Source organism: Paroedura picta, chromosome 16 (genome assembly GCF_049243985.1).
Source record: "Paroedura picta isolate Pp20150507F chromosome 16, Ppicta_v3.0, whole genome shotgun sequence".
Lineage (NCBI taxonomy): Eukaryota > Metazoa > Chordata > Lepidosauria > Squamata > Gekkonidae > Paroedura > Paroedura picta.
Genome location: NC_135384.1, coordinates 28,034,610 through 28,054,012, shown reverse-complemented (window position 1 = coordinate 28,054,012; position 19,403 = coordinate 28,034,610). Strand labels below are relative to the sequence as shown.

The window sequence follows — 19,403 nt, the reverse complement described above, 5'->3', positions numbered from 1 at the left end:
TGCATATATCCAGCATGCAATGTTCCTAAGCTTTAATTGACATTCACTGTTAATGATATACTTCTTGTTCAAATAGTTGCAAATGCATCAATGTGCTTTTGGTTCTACTGTTAACATGTACACCGCTCTGAGATGTCTGTCACAGTGAGGGGCGGTATATACAATGAATGAATGAATGAATGAATGAATGAATGAATGAATGAATGAATGAATGAATGAATGAATGAATGAATGAATGAATGAATGGGTGGATGGGTGGGATCTGGAGCTGCCCTGACCCTGCGCCTCATCCCCATGCCTCACCCTGCCATGCTTGTGTCCTGCCAGCTGCCTCCCATCCTGCTCTCAAGTGACTCATGCCTTCCCTTTGCAATCCTTTCCTTTTCATGCCTTCCTTGCTTAGATGTCTCCTGCTTTGCATTTGCATTTGGAAAGGGGCCGTGGCTCCTGGCTCAGTGGCAGAGGCTCTGCAAGGAAGGCAGGCCGCTGATTCAATTGCCGGCATCCCCAGTTGAAAGGACGGAAGTAGCAGGAGATGCAAAAGCCTGAGCCCCTGCTTCTGTAGAGAAGCCACCAGGTAGGGCGTTCTTCTCTTGAAAAGTAGAGCCTTATCCTATGCTTTTGAAGGAACATCTGGCAGGCCATCGGGCATGGGCTGTGCATCAACGGCAGAGAAGATGCTTTGTTTGCAGTTCCAAGGAATGGCATTTCCAGTTAAAGGATCTCGTGAAGAAGATAAGCTACTGAGAAAGTTTTGTCTCCAGGTTAGTCCCTGGAAAGGCCCTGCCAATACCGTGGCCCAATATACTAGCGTAAGTCAGCTTCGTTTGTCCGCAATGGCTGGGGCCTTGCCGTGGTGCTTTGGACACTCTGGACAAGGTGCTGTTCTCATGTGCTCACACCCGCAGCTTGTTCTATGCAAGGTACTTGTTGTGGTATTTTTTTGGGTGGGAATCCTTGCACTTGTCATTCCGTTCAGGGCTTGTTTCCCCCCCACTTTCACACAACAAACAACACCGAGCCGATGGCGTTTTACAAAATACTTTTATTCCCATGGCAATGGGGCTGGGTTATTAGAGCACTGAAGAATCAAACTGTGTATATTGATGAGGCAGAGACCCGGGAGAAGTTCTCAATTGTCTTTGTCCCCCGGCCCGTCCCAAAAAGAAGAAGAAAAAGGCAACAGGAGGAATAAATATGAGAGATGGCAACAAAAAGCAGGGGAGGCCACTAGTTATTTGCCAACAACTGAAAATGCAAAAGTGCATTCTTAGAAATGCCGTTTCCCTCCCTTTCAAAGAAACAGAGAAGTCGTTCATTAAATGGAACAACCCCCTCCCCTCAAACCAGCCATAGCATAACTGTCTTCTTGCTAGGCCCGACTAAACCATAACAGATAAACAAAAAAGGCTGCAATTTATTGCAAAAAATAGGCCAAAATTTCCATCCCAGGTGACGCCAAGAATAAATAAAAATACACTCCTTTAAACAATCTGATAAATGACATATACACATTATCTTGTGGTTCAAATCCACTTTGTTTTTTTGCCCTACTGTAAAGTGACAGCTCCCCTTCCCCATAACTCTTGCACAACCAGAAGCTTGGGGAACACCCCCCTCCCGCAAATAGCTCATTAACTTATCTTCAGCGAAGCTCCAGGCACATGGGGGGGGGGGGAAGAGAGAGAGAGAGAGAGAGAGATGTGTAGTCCATCCCAGAAATAGACCGTCATGTCCTTCAGTACTAGGTTCACTATCATTTCCCCATTAAGTACCCTTCAGGTATGGCAAAAGCTGCTCTGGGCCAGGGGAATCTGGCCTGTCTATTCCGACCTCCAAGATCCACCATAGCTCATTCATGTAGCCACCAAACGTAGCTATGGAATCGCCAAGAATGCCAGACAAAGATTACAAGCGGCGGGGTCTGATATAAAATGTTGGAAACTGCTGTGGCTATACAAGACTCTGAAATAAGGGATGGCAGATGAAAATAAGGGAATGATCCTTTCAGAGACATTGGGCAGAGGTCATCCCCACCCGACAGGGATCACACAACAGGACTAGGAGCATCAGAAGGGATGGCTGCAGGGACTGTAGATGGCATCCCCCCCCGCCCCGTAGAAGTAAAAAGGAAACAGAAAGATGTTGCCTGTCAGTATTCCACCCACAAAGGCAAGATCCAGGACACACCAGCTACCACAGCATTTTGACATATCCAGATATCAGAAGCCACATGTCCAGATTTCCAGCCCATTCCTCAATATGTACAACTTCACAGTGGGAACTCTGTTTCTTCAGGGCTTCCCCTACCGTGTTCCACAAACGTTTTGTGCCCTCTAGTGGTCAATTCAACATCACATCAGTTGACGTCCCGTATATCTCCCTGCAGGTAACATCCATGCCCCCCCCCAAAGACAAAAGACACCTCTTTTTAGTAATATCCAGCCTAAGATAGATTTATCAGCAGATATTAACTTTCTGGTTGTCCATGACGCACTGCTGCTTCTAGGGATGCTTCTAATTTGTTAATTGGTTTTAATTGCTGACATATTTTTAACATGTAATGTTTTTATTGTTTTAACTGGATGGACCAGTACACCGCCCTCAGCCGGTCTTGAAATTTAATAAATAACAATACTGAATTGACCACTAGTGGGGCAAAACGTGTAGGGAACAGAATGGAATGCCCAAATAAATTTACAAGTGAGGAAACTGAGAATATGGGAAAACCCCTAGTCTTCAATCAGCTTGCTTGTGTCCCCCTGCCTGGTGTATCCGGAGATGGTGGAGGTACGTTCCATGAGCTGCATACTGACATAGTATGCCACACTCTGCCTTCAGCTTTATTTGAGGCTTATACCCTCAAACCTGAAAGGGTGATCTAAGGCCATGTGTCGCTGTTTTCCCTGATGAGGAATTAGTTATTAGGAGCAGTATCTCCTAGAAATCTCTATATTCATGCCGAGGACAGAGATGATGTTTCGAATAGAGGTTGATGCAGTGGGCACGGGGACTACATAAAACAGCAGGAAACACAGGGGAGGGCTCCAGATGGCCACTGCAGCTTGTGGGGCTCATGCCACCAAGAACGTGAACACGAGGACGACAAAACCCCCACACCCAGCTAGCCTCAGGCTCCCCAGCCCCGGCACAGACAAGGAGACTAGCAGACAACATGAGACCGAGTTGTTCCCCGGAGAGGAAGTCAAAGGGCATCGACCAGCAGGAGAGGAACAACATTGGGGGAACTGGTGGCAGGAGAGGCTGCCTCATTTCAAGCACTTAGGCCCTGTAAACGCCAAAGGTGCGTGGCAATTGGAGATGAAGGCTGCCAGTCATGTTCTGCACTCTGGTGACCTTTAAGTGAGGAGGCCTTCAGCCATCAGGGCAGGAAGCGAGTTTTGGCACAAGATGGTGCTGTGGAATCTGCTGGGGTACAGCTGACATTCGCGAGGGTGAACTGCCGTGGCTCTCCACTCGCAGTCCGTAGGGCGTCGTAAGGCTCCAAGCTGGTCAACTCACTTGGCACATTCAACCTGCATGGGGCACTCAAGGGTGGCTCTCTCCTAGAGGCCATTGAGCACGGTCTGGCTCTCTAACTGGGGCACCCTAAGGATTGCTCACCTTAGCAAACCCGCGGGCCAGTTTCTCCTCCTAGGGCAAAAGTCGGCTCACTGCCCGAGTCTTTCCGGACAGGCCAGTTACATTCCAAAGGCCCTCAGACAAAAGGAAGAGGCAACAACGGGGCAGGACGGCACTTGGCACACTTCCCCCCGCCCGGTGACAGAAGGCTGTCTTGGGACAGTCTGGAAAAATTTGCCGTCTCAGTTTGGGGCGGCGTCAGCGTTCCCCTACCTTTCCCCGGCCGAACGCCACGGGCCCGGTGGTTATGCATGCTGGAAAGAGGTTTTCACAATCTGTGTTAAGAGCAGGGCAGCAATTGGTTACAGGCACGCTCCCAGGAGAGACCCCCACCCCCTGCTTCTCTCCCAGCCACAGCACACACCACACGTGCATGCAACCCGCAGGCCTGGGGTCTCTCCAGCATAGGAAACGCATCCCAATGGGTCCGGGGCTGAGGCACTGGAGGGCAGGCGGGGCGGAGGGCTTCTTCTGTAGGCACTGGAGAAGTTCTTCTGATGACTCGACTCTGGGACGGGAAACCGGGCTTGACTTTGGCCCCCGCCTCCCTCACTGCCCTCCCACCGGCTCTTGGGCAGCTTGAGTTCCACCACGTCAGCAAATAAAGCGATCGAGGGCAGCCCGGGTCTGCAGGGGGAAACTTGGCAGCTGCTGGGCCCCAGTGGAAGGCGGGCAGGAAGGCCCCAAGGAGTGTGCACCCCAACAGTTCAAGGATCCAGCTGGTCCACCGTGGCTCTGGCCACAGGGTTTGGAGTGACCCCAGGCACCGATGGGAGACCGGCCCCCTCCCACAGCAGGCCCACGGGGGGCCCGGAGCGGAAAGAGCGCTTTAAGGTAGATGGGGTTTCCTGTTTAATGACATGGTGAGAAAGGCCCAGGCAGTGCAGGCTGGTAGGGACAAGGTCAAAGAGGTCGTTGGCACACATGGCGAGGGGGCAGGGGAGAGGGGGTCCCCCAAAAAAGAACAGAGAGGAGGGGAGTTAACTCACGGACTGGGCTGGTGATGGTACGGGCCCTTGGGACGCAAGCGCTGCTCCCACTGACCACCTCCTGGTGGAGATGAAGACCAAGCCTTCAGCAGACCGCGTTGCCCCCCCCCCCTGGGGGGGCCTCTTGATCGAAGACAGCCCCTGACCCCAAGGCTATGTGTGGGAGGATCCAAACCACCCCCCCCCAGGGCCTTAATGGATGTAAGCGTCTCGCCCCCAGTCCTCTCCATCGTTCTGGTTGCGGCCGGCGGTCTCCTCCTCCTCCTCTTCCTCCTCGTGGCAATAACGCTCTCGCCCCTTGCCCCGCACACGCAGAGGCCGGTTGTGGTTCTGCCGGTCGGGCTCCTCGGCGTCCCAGGAAGACTGGCGCTGGTGGGGGGGACGGCGGGCCGGGCCACGGGGCTCCGTCTCCTCGTAGGGGTCGGCCTTGATGTCCATGCAGGGGTCCCCCGGCTCGGTGGAGGCGGGATCCCGGCTGCCCTGCATCTCTGCATCGAAGGTGTCCTGGCGGGAGAGGCCCCGGGCGGCCAGGTGGGAGGGATGCTGCGCGGGCCGGATCTGGCCGCGCCCCACCGGCGGCCCTGAGTAGTTGTGCAGGCCGGAGTGCCGGGCTTTGTGAGGCTCCTCCCCGTGCACTAAGTAGGGTCCCTGTTTCGGAAGAGGCATTCACCGCACACCATGCACAAGAGAAGGAGAGAGAGATAAAAGCCGGGTTAGAGGGGCCAGAGAGGTGCAGCAGCGGAAAACAGGTTAGCAGCAGGCGCCCCAACGGCGGCCGTCTCGGACAAACCACGGACGAGCTAGGCAGCCCCCGACGCGATCGTGCCTCAACCCACATCAAGAGCAAGGCCGTGGCACGCAGCGGCATGCAGGGTCCGTGTGGCTCAGGGGTGGTCATACTGTGGCCCTCCAGATGTCCGTGGACTACAAGTCCCATGAGCCCCTGGCAGGGGCTCATGGGACTTGTAGTCCATGGACATCTGGTGGGCCACAGATTGTCCACCCCTGGTGTAGCCTGTCAGCACTGACTTGTGGGACCCCCCAAATGTAGAATGGCACAGCGTGGAGATAATGGCTGGATTCCCATAGGAGGGGTTTCAAGATATGTGGGGCCTGTAGCCCCAGAGCCAGTTTGAGGATTTGTGAGGCCCTAGCAATTACAGTGGAATCAGCCAGACGGGGGGGGGGGGGCAGAAGGGACCTCCACGGTGGAGAGGGGTGTCCCTCTGCGTGACCTTAAAGACGGAAAAGAGGGAAGGAGAGCGGCTACGGCCTTGATCCATGGAGCGCAGTGCAGGAGCCCCTGGGAGATGCATGTGCTACATGGATAAACTGGCCCTGGGTGCTCCTCACGGCTTCCGCATGCGTCCTGGACTCAAAGCAGGCAGTGTTCCTCACCGCGCACTCAACAGTAGCACACCCAGATCTGTGCCTGAGAGAGGGAGGGGTGGGGAAGGACCACGCAAATCGTTTCCTAAGTGGGCTGCGATACAACAAGCCTTGGGGAGATTTATCGTGAACGGTCTCAGCCCAGCTCGATACAGTTTCCAGCCAGGCCGAGGCACAGACCCACGTCCTGGATTGCTCTGAAGGCTCCTCAGCAAAGAGGTGGGAGGCGGCTAGGATAACGACCCAAGGCGCCGGTGGGTGAATGTGGGGCATGCGGGCGAGACTAAGGGTCAGCTTTCCATGTGGGGCCGTTGGATTCCAGCAGGCGGAGCTGCCTGGGCAGAGAAGACACCTTGCGAGGCGGGTGAGTCTGAGAGAGCTCTGAGAGAACTGGGACTGGGACCCAAGGACACCCAGCTGGCGGCACGGAGAGGAGGAGTGGGGAATCGAACCTGGTTCTCCGGATTAGAGGCTGCCACACTTAACCACGCCGCCATACTAGGAAAAGTCACAGCTTGTTGAAAGGTTGGGGAACACTTATCTAAATCCACGCTGAACGCAGCGGTGGATGTGAGGAGGACACGATGCCCGGGCTGTGACACAGGGGGCCGGTCCTTGCTGGCGCACATGGACAAACTCGGCACCTCTGATAACGAATGGGGGTCAGCCGACAGTGTCCGCCATTCAGCATCACCCCATCACAGGTAACTAAGGGCCTCCCTCTGTAGAGTCTCAGGATGCCTTTCTCCAAGGACGAAGGAAAGGGCGATGCTCCTGATGCCAAATTCCGCACAAGACCGAGAGGGGAAGAGCAATCTTTAGTAAGACACTCTTTGGAGAAGCGAACCCAGAATGGGCCGGACAGACGTCTCCTTTCCCAGGCAGCAGCTCCAAAAAAACAGTCCACTACAGGAAAGCCGGAGCTGCCGTTGGCTCGTTTTCTTCCTTCCGGAGCAATTTTTCAGGGTGAACCTACAATTCGTGCTCTTCCGTGCGGGGGCCGAGGGCAGGTCCGCTCTGCCCCTGTTCCAGGCCGCCCCTCCCACCCCAGAAGCCCAGGTTGCGCTTCAGGGAGGTCAGCACTTGTACCTGGAGGTTGGAGACGGGGGCGGGGCTGGACGCCAAGGCGGCGGTCGCCATGGTGCGCGTCAGCAGCGGATTGGGCGGGTTGCTGCTGGGAGGGTGCGTGGCCTTCCAATAGGCTTCTAGGTATTCGGCCAGGTGCTCGCAGGCATCTTCTAACTGGTTCTCGTCCAAGATGATGTCAAACAATTCCTGCGGTGGCAGAGGAAGAAAAGAAGGAAGGAAGGAAGGAAGGAAGGAAGGAAGGAAGGAAGGAAGGAAGGAAGGAAGGAAGGAAGGAAGGAAGAAAGAAAGAAAGAAAGAAAGAAAGAAAGAAAGAAAGAAAGAAAGAAAGAAAGAAAGAAAGAAAGAAAGAAAGAAAGAAAGAAAGAAAGAAAGAAAGAAAGAAAGAAAGAAAGAAAGAAAGAAAGAAACTGAAATTATTACAGGGATGGGAGACCTTCCCTACGAAGCAAGGTCAAAGAGGTGAGAGTTTTTTATCTTGGAGAAATGACAGGTGAAGGGTGAGATGCCTTCAGGTGAAGGGTGAAATTACAAAATTAGGCATGGGATAGAGAAGGCAGAGAAAGAAGTCCTTTTCTTCCTTTCTCACAATACAAGAACCCGTGATTGAGCAGTGGGCGCAGAACAGATCAAGCAAAGTCCTTCTTCCCCAGAAGTCATTAACACACGGAGTGTATTGCCACAGGAAATGGGAAGGGCTCCCAGCACAGACTCCTTCCAGAGGTCCCTCAGTGGCTCTTAGCCACAAGGTAGAGATGGAAGACTCTCTCTTGGACAGGGACACTCTGTCTTCTTGGTGCTTGGGAGGCAACCTGGGAGGGCTTCTGGAGTGCTGGCCCTGCTGGGGGACCTCTTGGCGGCCCCTGGATTAAGGCCCCTGGGTGACACAGAGTGTTGGACTGGGTGGGCCACTGGCCTGACCCAACATGGCTTCTCTTATGTTCTTATGGCACAAGGGAGAAAAGGTCCAGATTATCAGGAATGGGGTTTGTTTGGTTTTTTAGGAAAGGAGATGGCCTTATTCCAAGAATGGACATCAGTGGGTTCTGGGCATCTCTCTAGGAGCGTTAGGTGCTTCCCCAAAAAACAGAAACAGCCCTGGGCCCTGCCCTGAACCGACTCATTGAGAGGGCAAGAAGCTGATTTTTAGCAACAGCATTTTGCATTGCTCAAGACGCAGAGGGGCAGGCCGGAGAGGAGGGGCTCGCAGAGGGTCCGGCAAGTGACTCTTGACGGGGCTGTTGGGAGTGAGTTACCTGTTGGGGTCTGGACTGGCGGTACAATTGGCCAAGGGGCAAGGGAAGAATGCAAAACGCACCAGGGAACCAGAGCAGCAGAAGCCCGGATCGGAGGAGGGGAGGGGAGGGAGCCAGGCCACGAGGACACCATGTGTGGGCTCCGTGGTACTCACTGGAGGGCACTGGGCCAGCTTGTCCGACGCCACCATCTGCACATTCAGATGCTTCGCCTGGGACTTGCCTCTGGACTTCACCAATCGCTGCAGCACCTGGGGGGGGGGGGGGAGGAGGGAGAAAGGAGAAGCTAAATTCCCCTCCTGGTGGGAAGAAACTGGAACCAAAACAGATTGGAAGAGAGGAGGAGGGACTTTCCTCCCGACAATGGCAGGATGCACCTCCCTTGACGAGGAATGGCCCAGAAGGAGGAAGCCCCACTAAATACAGCGGGCCTTGCTTCCAGCAAGAGGCCCGTGGGATCGGGTGAAATGCCGTGGAGCTGACATGGGACCCACGGCACCCTGACAGAGCACACAGGCCCCACGTTCAGTCCCTGGCAGCTCCAGGTACTCGGTCAACAGGGCTGGAAAAACAGAGTTTGGAAAGCCCCTGCCCAAGAGGGAGCAGCTCTGGGTTCGAGAGATGGACACTTCCAGTTCGTATATGACAGCTCCTCATGCTCTCCTGTTTTGGAACTGGGGCGGATGTCTCTGAGTTAAGGGCGAGACACAGGAGAGCATCCACTTCTAAGCACAACAGTTCTACCCGAGCAGAGAGCTCTAACTTCCAAACTGCAGATTTGTTAGCGCTCAAGACCGTTAGGCGAAACCGTGTGAAAACCAGAGAATGGAAATGTTTCTGGCGATTGGAAACTCTGCTCTTCTCCAGCCTTGCATTCCCACATTCCCCCCCTTCTGGCAGGCAGAAATGTTCAAACTGCAAAAAAAAAACCCTAGAAGCAAAACTGCAGGTGAAGGAAAGATTTATGAAGACCTGTCTGGATTTTGCACCTCCTAACCACTGACTCGAAGGGCCAAGGAAGTTCGCCCTTTCCCCCAGGTCCTCTTTCATGATATACAGCAGCCTCCCAATGGCACAATCTGATCCACAGGGAAAATACCTAAGAAGGGGGAACCGTCCATGAGAGAGACAGGCCCCTCTTCCTTCTCCCCTCCTGACTCCCCTGAACTCTCTAACCGGACTACTGATTGCCAGGGAAATGAAACAAATAAAACAAACGCAAGTCGATATCCCCACGTGCCATAACGGACGCAAATCGATATAAATTAATTGGACAATTGTTGCTTCATTTTTGCCCAGCAGCTTGGAAACAAACACATTCTGGAGAGCTCTCTCCTCCCTGCAAGGTGTCACGGAGCTGTATACATTAACTACGGACTTCTGATAACTGTGGTGTCGTTCCCCCCCCTCAGCCCCCCCCTCCCGGGTGCTGTAGGATCCCTGAGGCTTGATCTGCCCCCCAAATCCTGTGGCCGCCTTAGAGTTCCTCCCGAACGCCTTGGGGAGGCACAGGTGTTCCCTCACCTTGGGGGAAGAGATCTTGATGTACACAACGATGGGGGCCAGCGAGGTCTTGGACAGCTGAGCAGGGTGGTTGATGGTGTCCGCATCCAGGGCGACCAGCTGCAGCGTGCGGGCCAGCTCGAAGATGCGCTCGATTTCGCTCTGCACCTCGGCTGCCGGCGCAGACCGCGGGAAAGAGGGAGGTGGCGTCAGTGGCGCTAGAGAAAGGAGCTGCAGACCCCATTCACACGCGCTTTTCGTTATGCTAGATTCTGCTCACCGTCGGGAACTTCTGAACTCATAAACTGACCCGTGACCTATTCTGGCTTTCTTCTGTTGCAAGCTTGCGATAGACGTGGGACCGAGGAGAGAGGCTGCACCAGGAAAGGATGGAGTAGGGAACTGTTTCTGCCCTGCCAGGTTTATTCTGGTTTCCCCGTCAGCTCGACCCACAGATCTGCTCTAGCCCGAGGAAACACCACCACGAGGCACAGCGAGGCAGAGGGTCGGACCAGAACCAACGGGATGAAATACATTGAAAAGAATTTTCAGCTAAACATCCGGAAGACGTTCCTGACAGTTTGTGCGGTTCCTCAGTGGAACAGGCTTCCTCGGGCGGTGGTGGGTTTTTTTTCTTGGGAAGATTTTAAGCAGAGGCTAGAGAGCCGCTGGACAGAAATGCTCTGACCTTAGGCAGGTGGTGAGCGGGTGGGCAGAAGGGATTGTGTCTGAGCTTGGCTCTTGTGGGCCTTTCTCACATGCCCAGGGTGAGGCCAATCATGACTTTGGGGGTCGAGCAGCGCAGGGTTACACGCCACACCTGCACATCTTCCTGCAGGGAACGAAACGATGTCACTTCTCCACGGAGCACTTTCGCACATTCTCGGTTTTCCTGGCTTGTGTCTTCCTGTGCCTTCAGGCCCCCACCCGTAGCCTGGCTCTGCATGTGTTTTGCACCCTCTAGTGGCCACTTTGATGTTACATAGTTTTTAAAGCCAGTGCCCCGGCAGATTTCAACTGCAGGTTTTGAGGCTGGGCACAAAGCCACGTAATACTGAATTGTGGCTAGAGGGCCAAAACAAGTGCAGGACAGGAAGAAAAGCAAACCAGAAGCAAGAGGGACACACAAGCAACGAAAATGAGAATGCAGAAAAGCCCACATTCATTGAGGCCTGAATGTCTGATGGGGTTTTTAAAGCACAGGCTACAACACAGCTAGCAGACTCCCTGCTCCTAACTGATATTAAGTGAAATTACTATTTGCAAACAACTTTTTAAAATCTGGCTTTAAATAACAATGTATATCCCCCCCCTCCAAAATTGATTCCTATTGAAAGAGCACTACTCTGAGTTTTGGCCTTACATTCTTATGGATATATATATTCAAGTATTTTACAGCCAAAAAGCTTCTTTAAATTTTTTGGGGGGAATTGCTAGTTGGAACCCAACAGTGTCTTTGAGATTTTGTTACAGGCACAATTTTCTCATGTTAGAATGGTTACGTCCTTGTGGCTGAAAGACCGAAAAATTAATGCCCTTTGCGACTCGCCATTTTTTTTTTTCATTTTTTCAAATCCAATGAAAAAAAATGCAAAATGAACAACAGAACATCGTATTTTGGCAAAGCCAAAACACGTGTCTTTGTTCTACTCCTGAACCTTCCCGCCCCCCCAAGAAAAAGCTATTTAGGTGCAAGCCACTCTTTAGGAGTTATCCCTCCCTCAAAATATAGTTAAGTTTGCACAGGGACACCTGAGAATTCGGGAGGTTAAAGGTTACATACCCAAGACATCTGTATCAGGAGCAGAGAAGGGAGGTAGAGGCGCAGAAGGGAGGGGGAGGAAGTGGAGGGGAGAAGGGGGAAAAAAGACAAGAGTGAGTTGGTGGTATCTCAAGGGGCCCCTGAAATCAGACACCATGGCAAGGAGGGGTGGGGGGAATCAGGAGGAACAGCGGAGGAGCCCCAATCGCCTTCCCTCTTGCAAGAGGTATTCAGGGAAGCCCATTTTCCCAATCCGAATACAAGACAGCATGTACTTAAACGCGGGAATGTTTCCGTCACCAAAACTGGTGATCTTGGGGGCGTTTCCCAGATGATCAATCATGACGCAGGAGCGACTCACAAAAAAGTAGGACCGCCCCCAGCCCTCCCCCCATTCTAGATCACTGATCAGGGGGGCGATTGAGCTTGGAAGAGGAGCCCTGCTGGGAACAAGGGAAGAAGGGGTGATATACAAGATTATGGGAAACACACAGGCATCCGGGGGAAGAACTGCTCTTGGTGGTTTGATACAGATTGGAGGGACACAGGCTGGGAGAATTTAACAGGCTGCTCATGCAAGTTGTTAGGGCCATGCGACCACACGGAGAAGGCGGCTGCTGTCGTCCTCGCCTTCCACGCCCAGGCTGCCTGCACGTGGAGGTGATCCGTGGCTGCTGCGAAGGCGCAGGCCACAGTGGATCCACGAGGCTGTTTCCCCCACACTTTCTTTGCCTCGGTCCGTGGAGCCCCCATTTCCTGCCCACTCCGTGGAGGGGCTATTAAAAAAAAACACCTCTGTAAGAATTGCTGGATCGTTACAGTATTGTAAAAGTCTAACGATGTATTGCCACAATCTACCCATTCCTAGCTTTCACTGAAAAAGGAAATCTAGCCCTTTCCGTTGGGGAGTTATAAAGGGAAATGTACAGCCCACATGCTTTGCCTTGTAACTTGCAAGGAAATGAGCCAGAATACTAAATTTTGGGGAACTGTAATATATAGTGACGACGTTTTTGCACTGCAGCCATCTGTCAATTACTGATTTTTTAAAAATAGCCCAAAATTCCTCTGGTTTGTGGGGGGGATGGTGGCTCTTGGTCTGAGGCAATGCCGCTGACGTCAAAAGGACCCCTTGTATCTGGACGGCGTCCCAAGACACTCAGACTGCAAACTTTCCAAAAAGCTCATTCCAAACCACATTTCGAAGGGGTCGCAGCAAAACTGGGGGCAACGTAGAAGCGGGACAGATCAGGCAGATGCTGTTAGCGTGACCAAGGGAGAACACAACATCCATGCCGAAACAGCTCCGGGGAGCACAGAACAGAGACGGGCAAAGGTCTATGCCCCTCCTCCCCCTCCCCGGATCGCCACGCAAACCTCACCTAGGCTAGAACGGGTGCTGGAGCGCTCGATGATGGTGTGTTTGCTTGGGTTGTTGAGGACTGAGCGCTTGGCCAGGGAGATGTCGGCCGTCACTCGCGTGATGGATATTCTGCGGAAGGCAGAGAGACGTGGGCATCCGACAGAACGCAGGTCTTTCCCCAGGGACCCCCCTCCTGCCACCGAGCCCCCTAGCCCGTCTTCCTTATTGCCCCACTGTGCGGGGAGGAGCCCTGTTGGAGCACCCTGACTCGCTTCGTGTTCCTTTCGTAAAGGGAGGTTTCTAGAACGCGTCACCTACGGAAAGCAAAGAGGCCCCAGGGATCTAGCTGTGGCCTTCGCAGAAACTACAACCGCTCACTTTTTGCTTCTTTAAAATAAGGGATGCGCTCCTGGTCTACGAAAGCAGGGAAGGGGTGAGGGGAGGAAATATTCAGAAATGGGCTGACCAAGCATGTAAAGAGGATGGGTGGAAGTTGTCTGAGAGGTCACAGGGGGATAAGCTCAGCCCCGCTGCGTTCATTTTCTCTGACAAGGGCGGTTCTGAACGCAGCCCCCCCCAGTTCCAGTTCCGGGATCAAGTCCCGAGGACCACAGCGCAGGTAGGAAGAGTCTTATCCCCCCCCCCCCACACACACACAGAGCCCCTGCCTCAAGGGTCGCTGCTCACACCTGCCATCAAATCGGCGTTTCAGGAAATCGAACAAAGCTTTCTGCATCATGTCCGTCACCTGGGAAGGGAAAGACGAATGGGGAAGAAGGGGGGGGGACAGACAGACAGAAGCAGAGGAAAGTCAGAAATAAGAAGCTGGAATTTGCATGGAGAAAGAAAGAGGGATTCTACGTGTGCATCAGTTTGTGTACACATTCTTGGCTCTGACTGCACAGGGGCTGCAGGGGGACTCCCAGACCAGCTCTGAGCCTCGGTGGGTGGGTGGGTGGGTGTTTGCAGTGGCTGAAAGACCCTGACTGAGACTTCTGTTGGGAGGGCAACTGGAGCAAGAATAGAGAATCTACCTTCCATACGTGAACAACGAAGCTGCGGTACACTGAGCCAGCCCCACTGGCTGACCCACCCAGGGCAGTGCTCACGGCTCAGCCTGGCAGCGACTCCCCAAGGTCTTGGGCAGAGCCCTGCTTTAACCGGAGATGCCAGGGAGCGAACCCAGGTGGTCCTTCTGCATGCCGATCGGGCCTCCGCCACTGAGCCAGGGGCCCTGATTTAAGCACCCTTATGCTTGCTGAGTCAGACAGCTGGTCCCTGAAGGTCAAGCATTTCCAACTCTGACTGGAAGAGGATCTCCAGCGGAGGTTTCTCACCTCACCCCCTTCCCCACCCTCTGCTGGCGATTGAATCTGGCACTTCCCACAGGCCACGCGGATGCTCTGCCGCAGGGCCACAGCTCCCACCCTCAATACAGACCGTCCCTTGAAGAGCGAAACAGGCAGTGAGGCCACGACGGAGAGGCCAAACATGTCAGAGCGATACGGCACGAATGCACCTCAACGAGACGGGCCAGCCCCTTTCAAAACTACCCAGGTTTTACTGTAAACGGCCACGAGCTGGCCCAGCCAGTTAAGAGTGGCGGTTAGGAAATCATCAAAGAACAAATTGAAAATTAAAAAATAAATTATGAAATTCCTTGTTCCGATGCTGATTTGATAGGGAGGGGAGGGGGGGTCTTGAGAAGCACCTTGACCTCCCCTCCCCCATGCCACCCACCCACCGACTCCAGCACCAAGCCCCCCCCCCCAGAAGCCTCACCTCGTAGCCCTTCAAAGAGGGGCCCACTAGGATGATCGGCCGCATGGAAGGGACGACGTCGTAGGGCGGCACGTGCTCCGTCTGGTGGGAAGCAAAGAGGCCATTAGGTTTGCTCAGGGGAGCTGTCTCCTCAAGTGGCTGGGATGGAACATTACGGAGTAGGGATGTGCACCTCGCCGACCACCGAAGCCTGAGGTCATGCGTAGGAGGCCAGCGCCACGGCACGGAGAGCAGGTGCTGGCCTCCTACAGACCCTGGGGTCCCAGCCCCTCCGATCAGACTCCCACGTTGGCTCGGAGGCTGGGTGTTCAAGGCAAAGACAACCTAGCGCTTTCATGCGGTCGGGAGCCACTGTCTGTGGAGAAGTTCTCCAAGGACCAGCGGCCGGTGGAAGGGTCACACAAGCTCCGAGGGCCCCAGGATCGGCCCCCTATGGCCACTCAGCTGGTCAGGAAAAGCCTGGGCCAAATGCCTTCACCGCCACCCGATGGATGTTTCGGAAGCCTACTTACCGATTTCTGCTTCTGCTTGGCTATGTCCCGCGATCGCCATTAAGGGGTGGGGGGGGGGAACGGGTGGCGAGGGAAGGGGAGGAGGGAGACAGGCAAGAGAAAACAAACAAGGCATGCGTGTTACTGACAGCTCACTCCGGCGGAAGCACAAGCAAGCACAGGAGAAACGGAAAGAACCGGCGCGGAGGTCAGCGGAAGGGCCCTTGCTCTGGGGAGGGGGCAAAGGGCTCCCACGGCTGTCATGGGGGGAGGCCAGCTCCCCTGCTTGGCAGCTAAAGGCCGAGGTTCCAACGCTCCCCTTGTGCACTCCCAGCGGGTCTCTTCTGGGGTCATGGAGAACAGGCCACCCCTGTCGATTGGAAGTCTGGCTCCGATACACTGGGGCTACTTCACAGCCAGTCTTTTGACAAGACCATGTTGTTCTCTCTTCTAGAGGGCACCCAAGGAGGAACGGGAAGGCCTGCAAAGGCACACACCAGGTTGAGACGGGGGAAAGGATGAAGGTGTCATGGTTAAGAGCGTCAGCTTCTAATCTGGCCAGCCAGGTTTGATTCCCTGCTCCTCCACATGCAGCCAGCTGAGTGACCTTGGGCCAGTCGCAGTCCTGATAAGAGCTGTTCTGACTGAGCAGGAATCTCAAGGGCTCTCTCAGCCTCACATCCCTCACAGGGGGGGGTCTGTTGTGGGGAGAAGAAGAGGACTGGAAGCCGCTTTGAGACTCTTTCGGGCAGTGAAAACCAACTCTTCTTCTTGCGTGGAAGGAAAGGCTGCTGGAACAACACCCCCTTTCACACGTATTCCATGGGAGCCATGATCTCTGCGATGCCCACAGACCCACGTGTCGGTGGGGGACCATTGCTCTGCTCTTGCTCCCAGCCGGTTTCCTTCTGGAACATTCGAGCCACAGCAAGAAGATCAAAATGGTCCACCTGCACAGGGAAGGGCCCCTTCAACAGCCAATGCCCACAGAAGGAAAGATGGATGGAGCACACGGCTTGCACGTTTCTTAAGGGGCAAAGGAGCAGGAGAACCTTCTGGGAGGAGGGAGAGAAGAAGAGGATGGCCAGAACATCCCGTTCTTACCTTTCTCATGGGAGGCGTGGCCGTCACCCTCCCATGGCACAGAAGGAAGGAGGGGGAAGGAGACAGACCCTGTGGGAATCACCCTTTACCAAGGGCCACACAAGATTTGAGTTGACTGCGGATGCTTCCTCGAACTCAACTCACACATGCACAGGAAGGGGGGCCATCGCTGGAACATACCACCACGCCTTGTACGCTCATGCATGCTACAAGAGCAGAACACGTCACTGCCCTGCTCCTCCACTCTCCTCTGAGAAGTAGCCCATCTTTCGTGGCCCTGGGGCTGGCAGGTCACCTTACAGAGGCTTCTGATTTCTCTTGTTGATGCACCAAGCAACGCCATGGTCGGATGGTCTCCTGGAATATCCCCCCTCCCTCGGTCCCCGAATCGGAGGCAGAGACAGCCTACACACACAGGCTAGCATTCCGTGAGCACGGGGCAAGCAGGGGAGTGGAGGGAGCGCACCATTACCTTCTTAAAGAAGGCCATGCGCTTGGTGGCGGAGGGGGGCGTGGTGACGCTGCTAACGCTAGTCTTAGGGGTTCGCTGGTTCTCCTCAGTGGCCTCCTCCTCCTCCTCTAAGTCAAGGGCGTCGGGATCATAAGCTAAGTTAGTTATGTCCAAGGCACCTGGGGGGGGAGGGGTGGGGGAGAGGGAAGGGGAAAGGAGGTAGAAAAAAATGGGGGGGGGTGGGAGAGGAGAGAAAGAACACAAACTGAAAAGGCAAGAGAAACAAATCAAAAGGAATGACCAGAAAAGGGGGGGGGGGAATAACCAAAAATTGATCGGGGGGGGGGTTGAAACAGAAAAATAAACAGAAAGGAGATGCCCCCTTGGTACGGCATAAGCTTGTACGTGTGTGTTTTTGAGGACGGGCAGGTTTTAGGCATTCTCTTTGAAGATTACTATGGGAATCTGGCCACCATCTGAATCTTTAAAACATTGCTAAGGAACGGCTGTGATGCTTCATAAGGGGAGAGGTTAGATTCCACAGCTAGGAGGGTGCTGGTGGCTCTACTGTCCTCTCTTGGGAAGAGAAGCCTTACCGCTGGCGGGCGGGGTGGGCCTCCGGGTGCCCGTCACCACGTCTCCCAGGCTGGAGGTGGAGTTGTCGCCCGATTTGCTGCAAAGGGAGGACGGAGGAGCACTCGGTCAGACGGGGAAAGAAGAGGAGGGGAGGCAAGAACTTACAAGCAAGGGAGAGGAGAACGTGGACAAAACTAGAGCTGTACAAGCTTTCAGCTGGCCAGAACAGGATTTTCAGGGTCGCTCTTTATCTTCACTGTCTAGCCTTTGCTCGGAGTTCACACTTCCTCCTCCTCACCCTCTGCAACTTTATGTCAAAATTCTCCATATTCTTCAGGCACCAAAACCTCCGAAGATCCACAAAGTATCCATAGATGTATAAGATTAGATTAATTTGTAGTGCTGCTCCAAGGCAGCTATAAAACCTGCACAAATTTTTAAACGGTGGTCTTATAAATTATGACAGCAACTTAACAGTAAATACTTACAGACCCAGCGTTTAAGCCACAGATGTGTAAATAGACCCAGAGTTAAGGAACAATTCTGACTGAATAAGTCATTTTCTGTCCGAATGGGTACATATGTATTGCAGGCCCCTTTGGAGAATCCCAATCTGTCTATTGAATACAGGACCCTTTATTTATTCACTCTCCACGCATGGTACCTGTCCAACCCACACAAATTCCTTCCCATGCCCATCTTTATCGCAGTTACGCTACGAGATTCCTGGGACATCGAGAGAGCTATTCATCTGGCGTATTCCCGATGGGAGGCTGTGTGACTTGCCTACTTTGACAAATGCAGCATGTGGAAGAATATGAACATGAGTCCCAATTTCTGGAGGGGGAGGTCTCAGCCCTACATCTGCAACTCCCCCTACACCCCAGATACCCATCTGTTCACAAAGTCCATAAAACCTGCCATGATGGAATGGGGAAAGACTTCTTTTACCAGGTAATCCGGGACCTCCTACACGGAGAAGAAGGGACCTGGAGACAGAAAGCTAAAGGACTTGGGAATGTTTATCCTAGAGAAGAGGAAGTTGGGGAGGGGGGAACACGATTGCTCTCTTTAGATATTTCAAACGCTATGAATTAGAGGAGGGCAGGGAGCTGTTCCTGTGGCAGCAGAGGACAGGACTCACAGTAATATGCCGAAATTACAGGTGGAAAAATACAGGAATGAGATTGGAATTATTTTTTTTACAGAAAGAGGAGTTCAGTGATTGAGCTAGCTGCGTTGGGAGGTGGTGACCCGGGCTGCTCGAGGCGGATCCTGCATTCAGCAGGGGTGGGACTAGATGTTACTCTGTGATGCCAAGGACAGGAGTCCTGCTGCAGAGCCAAGGGGATCCTGGTCAGTGCAGGGGTCTCGTAGCCTGCCCCATCCTGCCGTTACCCACCTGGAGCTGAGCCGGTGCTGCCTCATCTTTTGCTCCTGTATCATCCGCATGTTCTCTAGCTTGACAGGGCTGGGGATGAAGCCGACTTCGCAGCCTTCTTTCACCAAGCGTCCGATCCACCAGTCGTTGTTGTATTTCTGAAGGAAAGGGGGCAGAACGGGAGTGAAGGAGAACGGAGACTCCAGCTTATTCTGCAGGTGGTGTGGACACTTCAGAGACGGTGTGGGTGTTGGGGATGAGTGCCCACTTGTCAAAGGCCCTTACCTCTTTGATATGAAGAAAGTCTTTGGGTTCGAAAGAAATGGACATTCCCTGGACAGGCACATCATCGCTGGGAGAGGGGTTGTAGCCAACATTCGTCCTCACAGCAAATGCAACTGGCTTGGTCTGTAAGGGAGACAGAATCAGGGAGGAAAGACCAAGAGCACAGCCAACGGTAGATGGGTTGATAGTCCAGAAGACAATCGGAAGCCTTTTTTCCTCAGTCGGGGAAAAAGTAATTCCAGAGTCTGGAAACTTCTTTAGAGAGCTTGGGAGCTCTCCTCTGTGGCTGGCCTGCAATCGCACAGTCCCATGTTAGACAGCACGGAAGCCAAAATGACGAACT

General features: G+C 53.6%; 1 protein-coding gene across 4 annotated transcripts in view; it reads right to left on the bottom strand.

The window, feature by feature from the left end:
- Positions 1-1,027: 1,027 nt before the first annotated feature.
- Positions 1,028-19,403, bottom strand: part of CACNB1 (calcium voltage-gated channel auxiliary subunit beta 1) — a 41,579-nt gene continuing 23,203 nt past the window's right edge. Inside the window, exons 4-14 of one of the 4 annotated variants that reach the window (XM_077313142.1) lie at positions 19,061-19,183; positions 18,797-18,933; positions 17,415-17,491; positions 16,840-16,997; positions 14,773-14,853; positions 13,680-13,738; positions 13,010-13,119; positions 9,887-10,038; positions 8,518-8,613; positions 7,110-7,295; positions 1,028-5,279 (exon numbers count right to left, since the gene is read on the bottom strand). In XM_077313142.1, the coding sequence (XP_077169257.1) occupies positions 4,824-5,279; positions 7,110-7,295; positions 8,518-8,613; positions 9,887-10,038; positions 13,010-13,119; positions 13,680-13,738; positions 14,773-14,853; positions 16,840-16,997; positions 17,415-17,491; positions 18,797-18,933; positions 19,061-19,183 (1,635 nt within the window). In that variant the 3' untranslated portion in view covers positions 1,028-4,823. Of the gene's footprint in view, positions 5,280-5,629; positions 7,296-8,517; positions 8,614-9,886; positions 10,039-13,009; positions 13,120-13,679; positions 13,739-14,772; positions 14,854-15,284; positions 15,305-16,839; positions 16,998-17,414; positions 17,492-18,796; positions 18,934-19,060; positions 19,184-19,403 lie in introns of those variants that run through there. The other 3 variants (XM_077313143.1, XM_077313144.1, XM_077313145.1) reach the window with 3 other exon arrangements.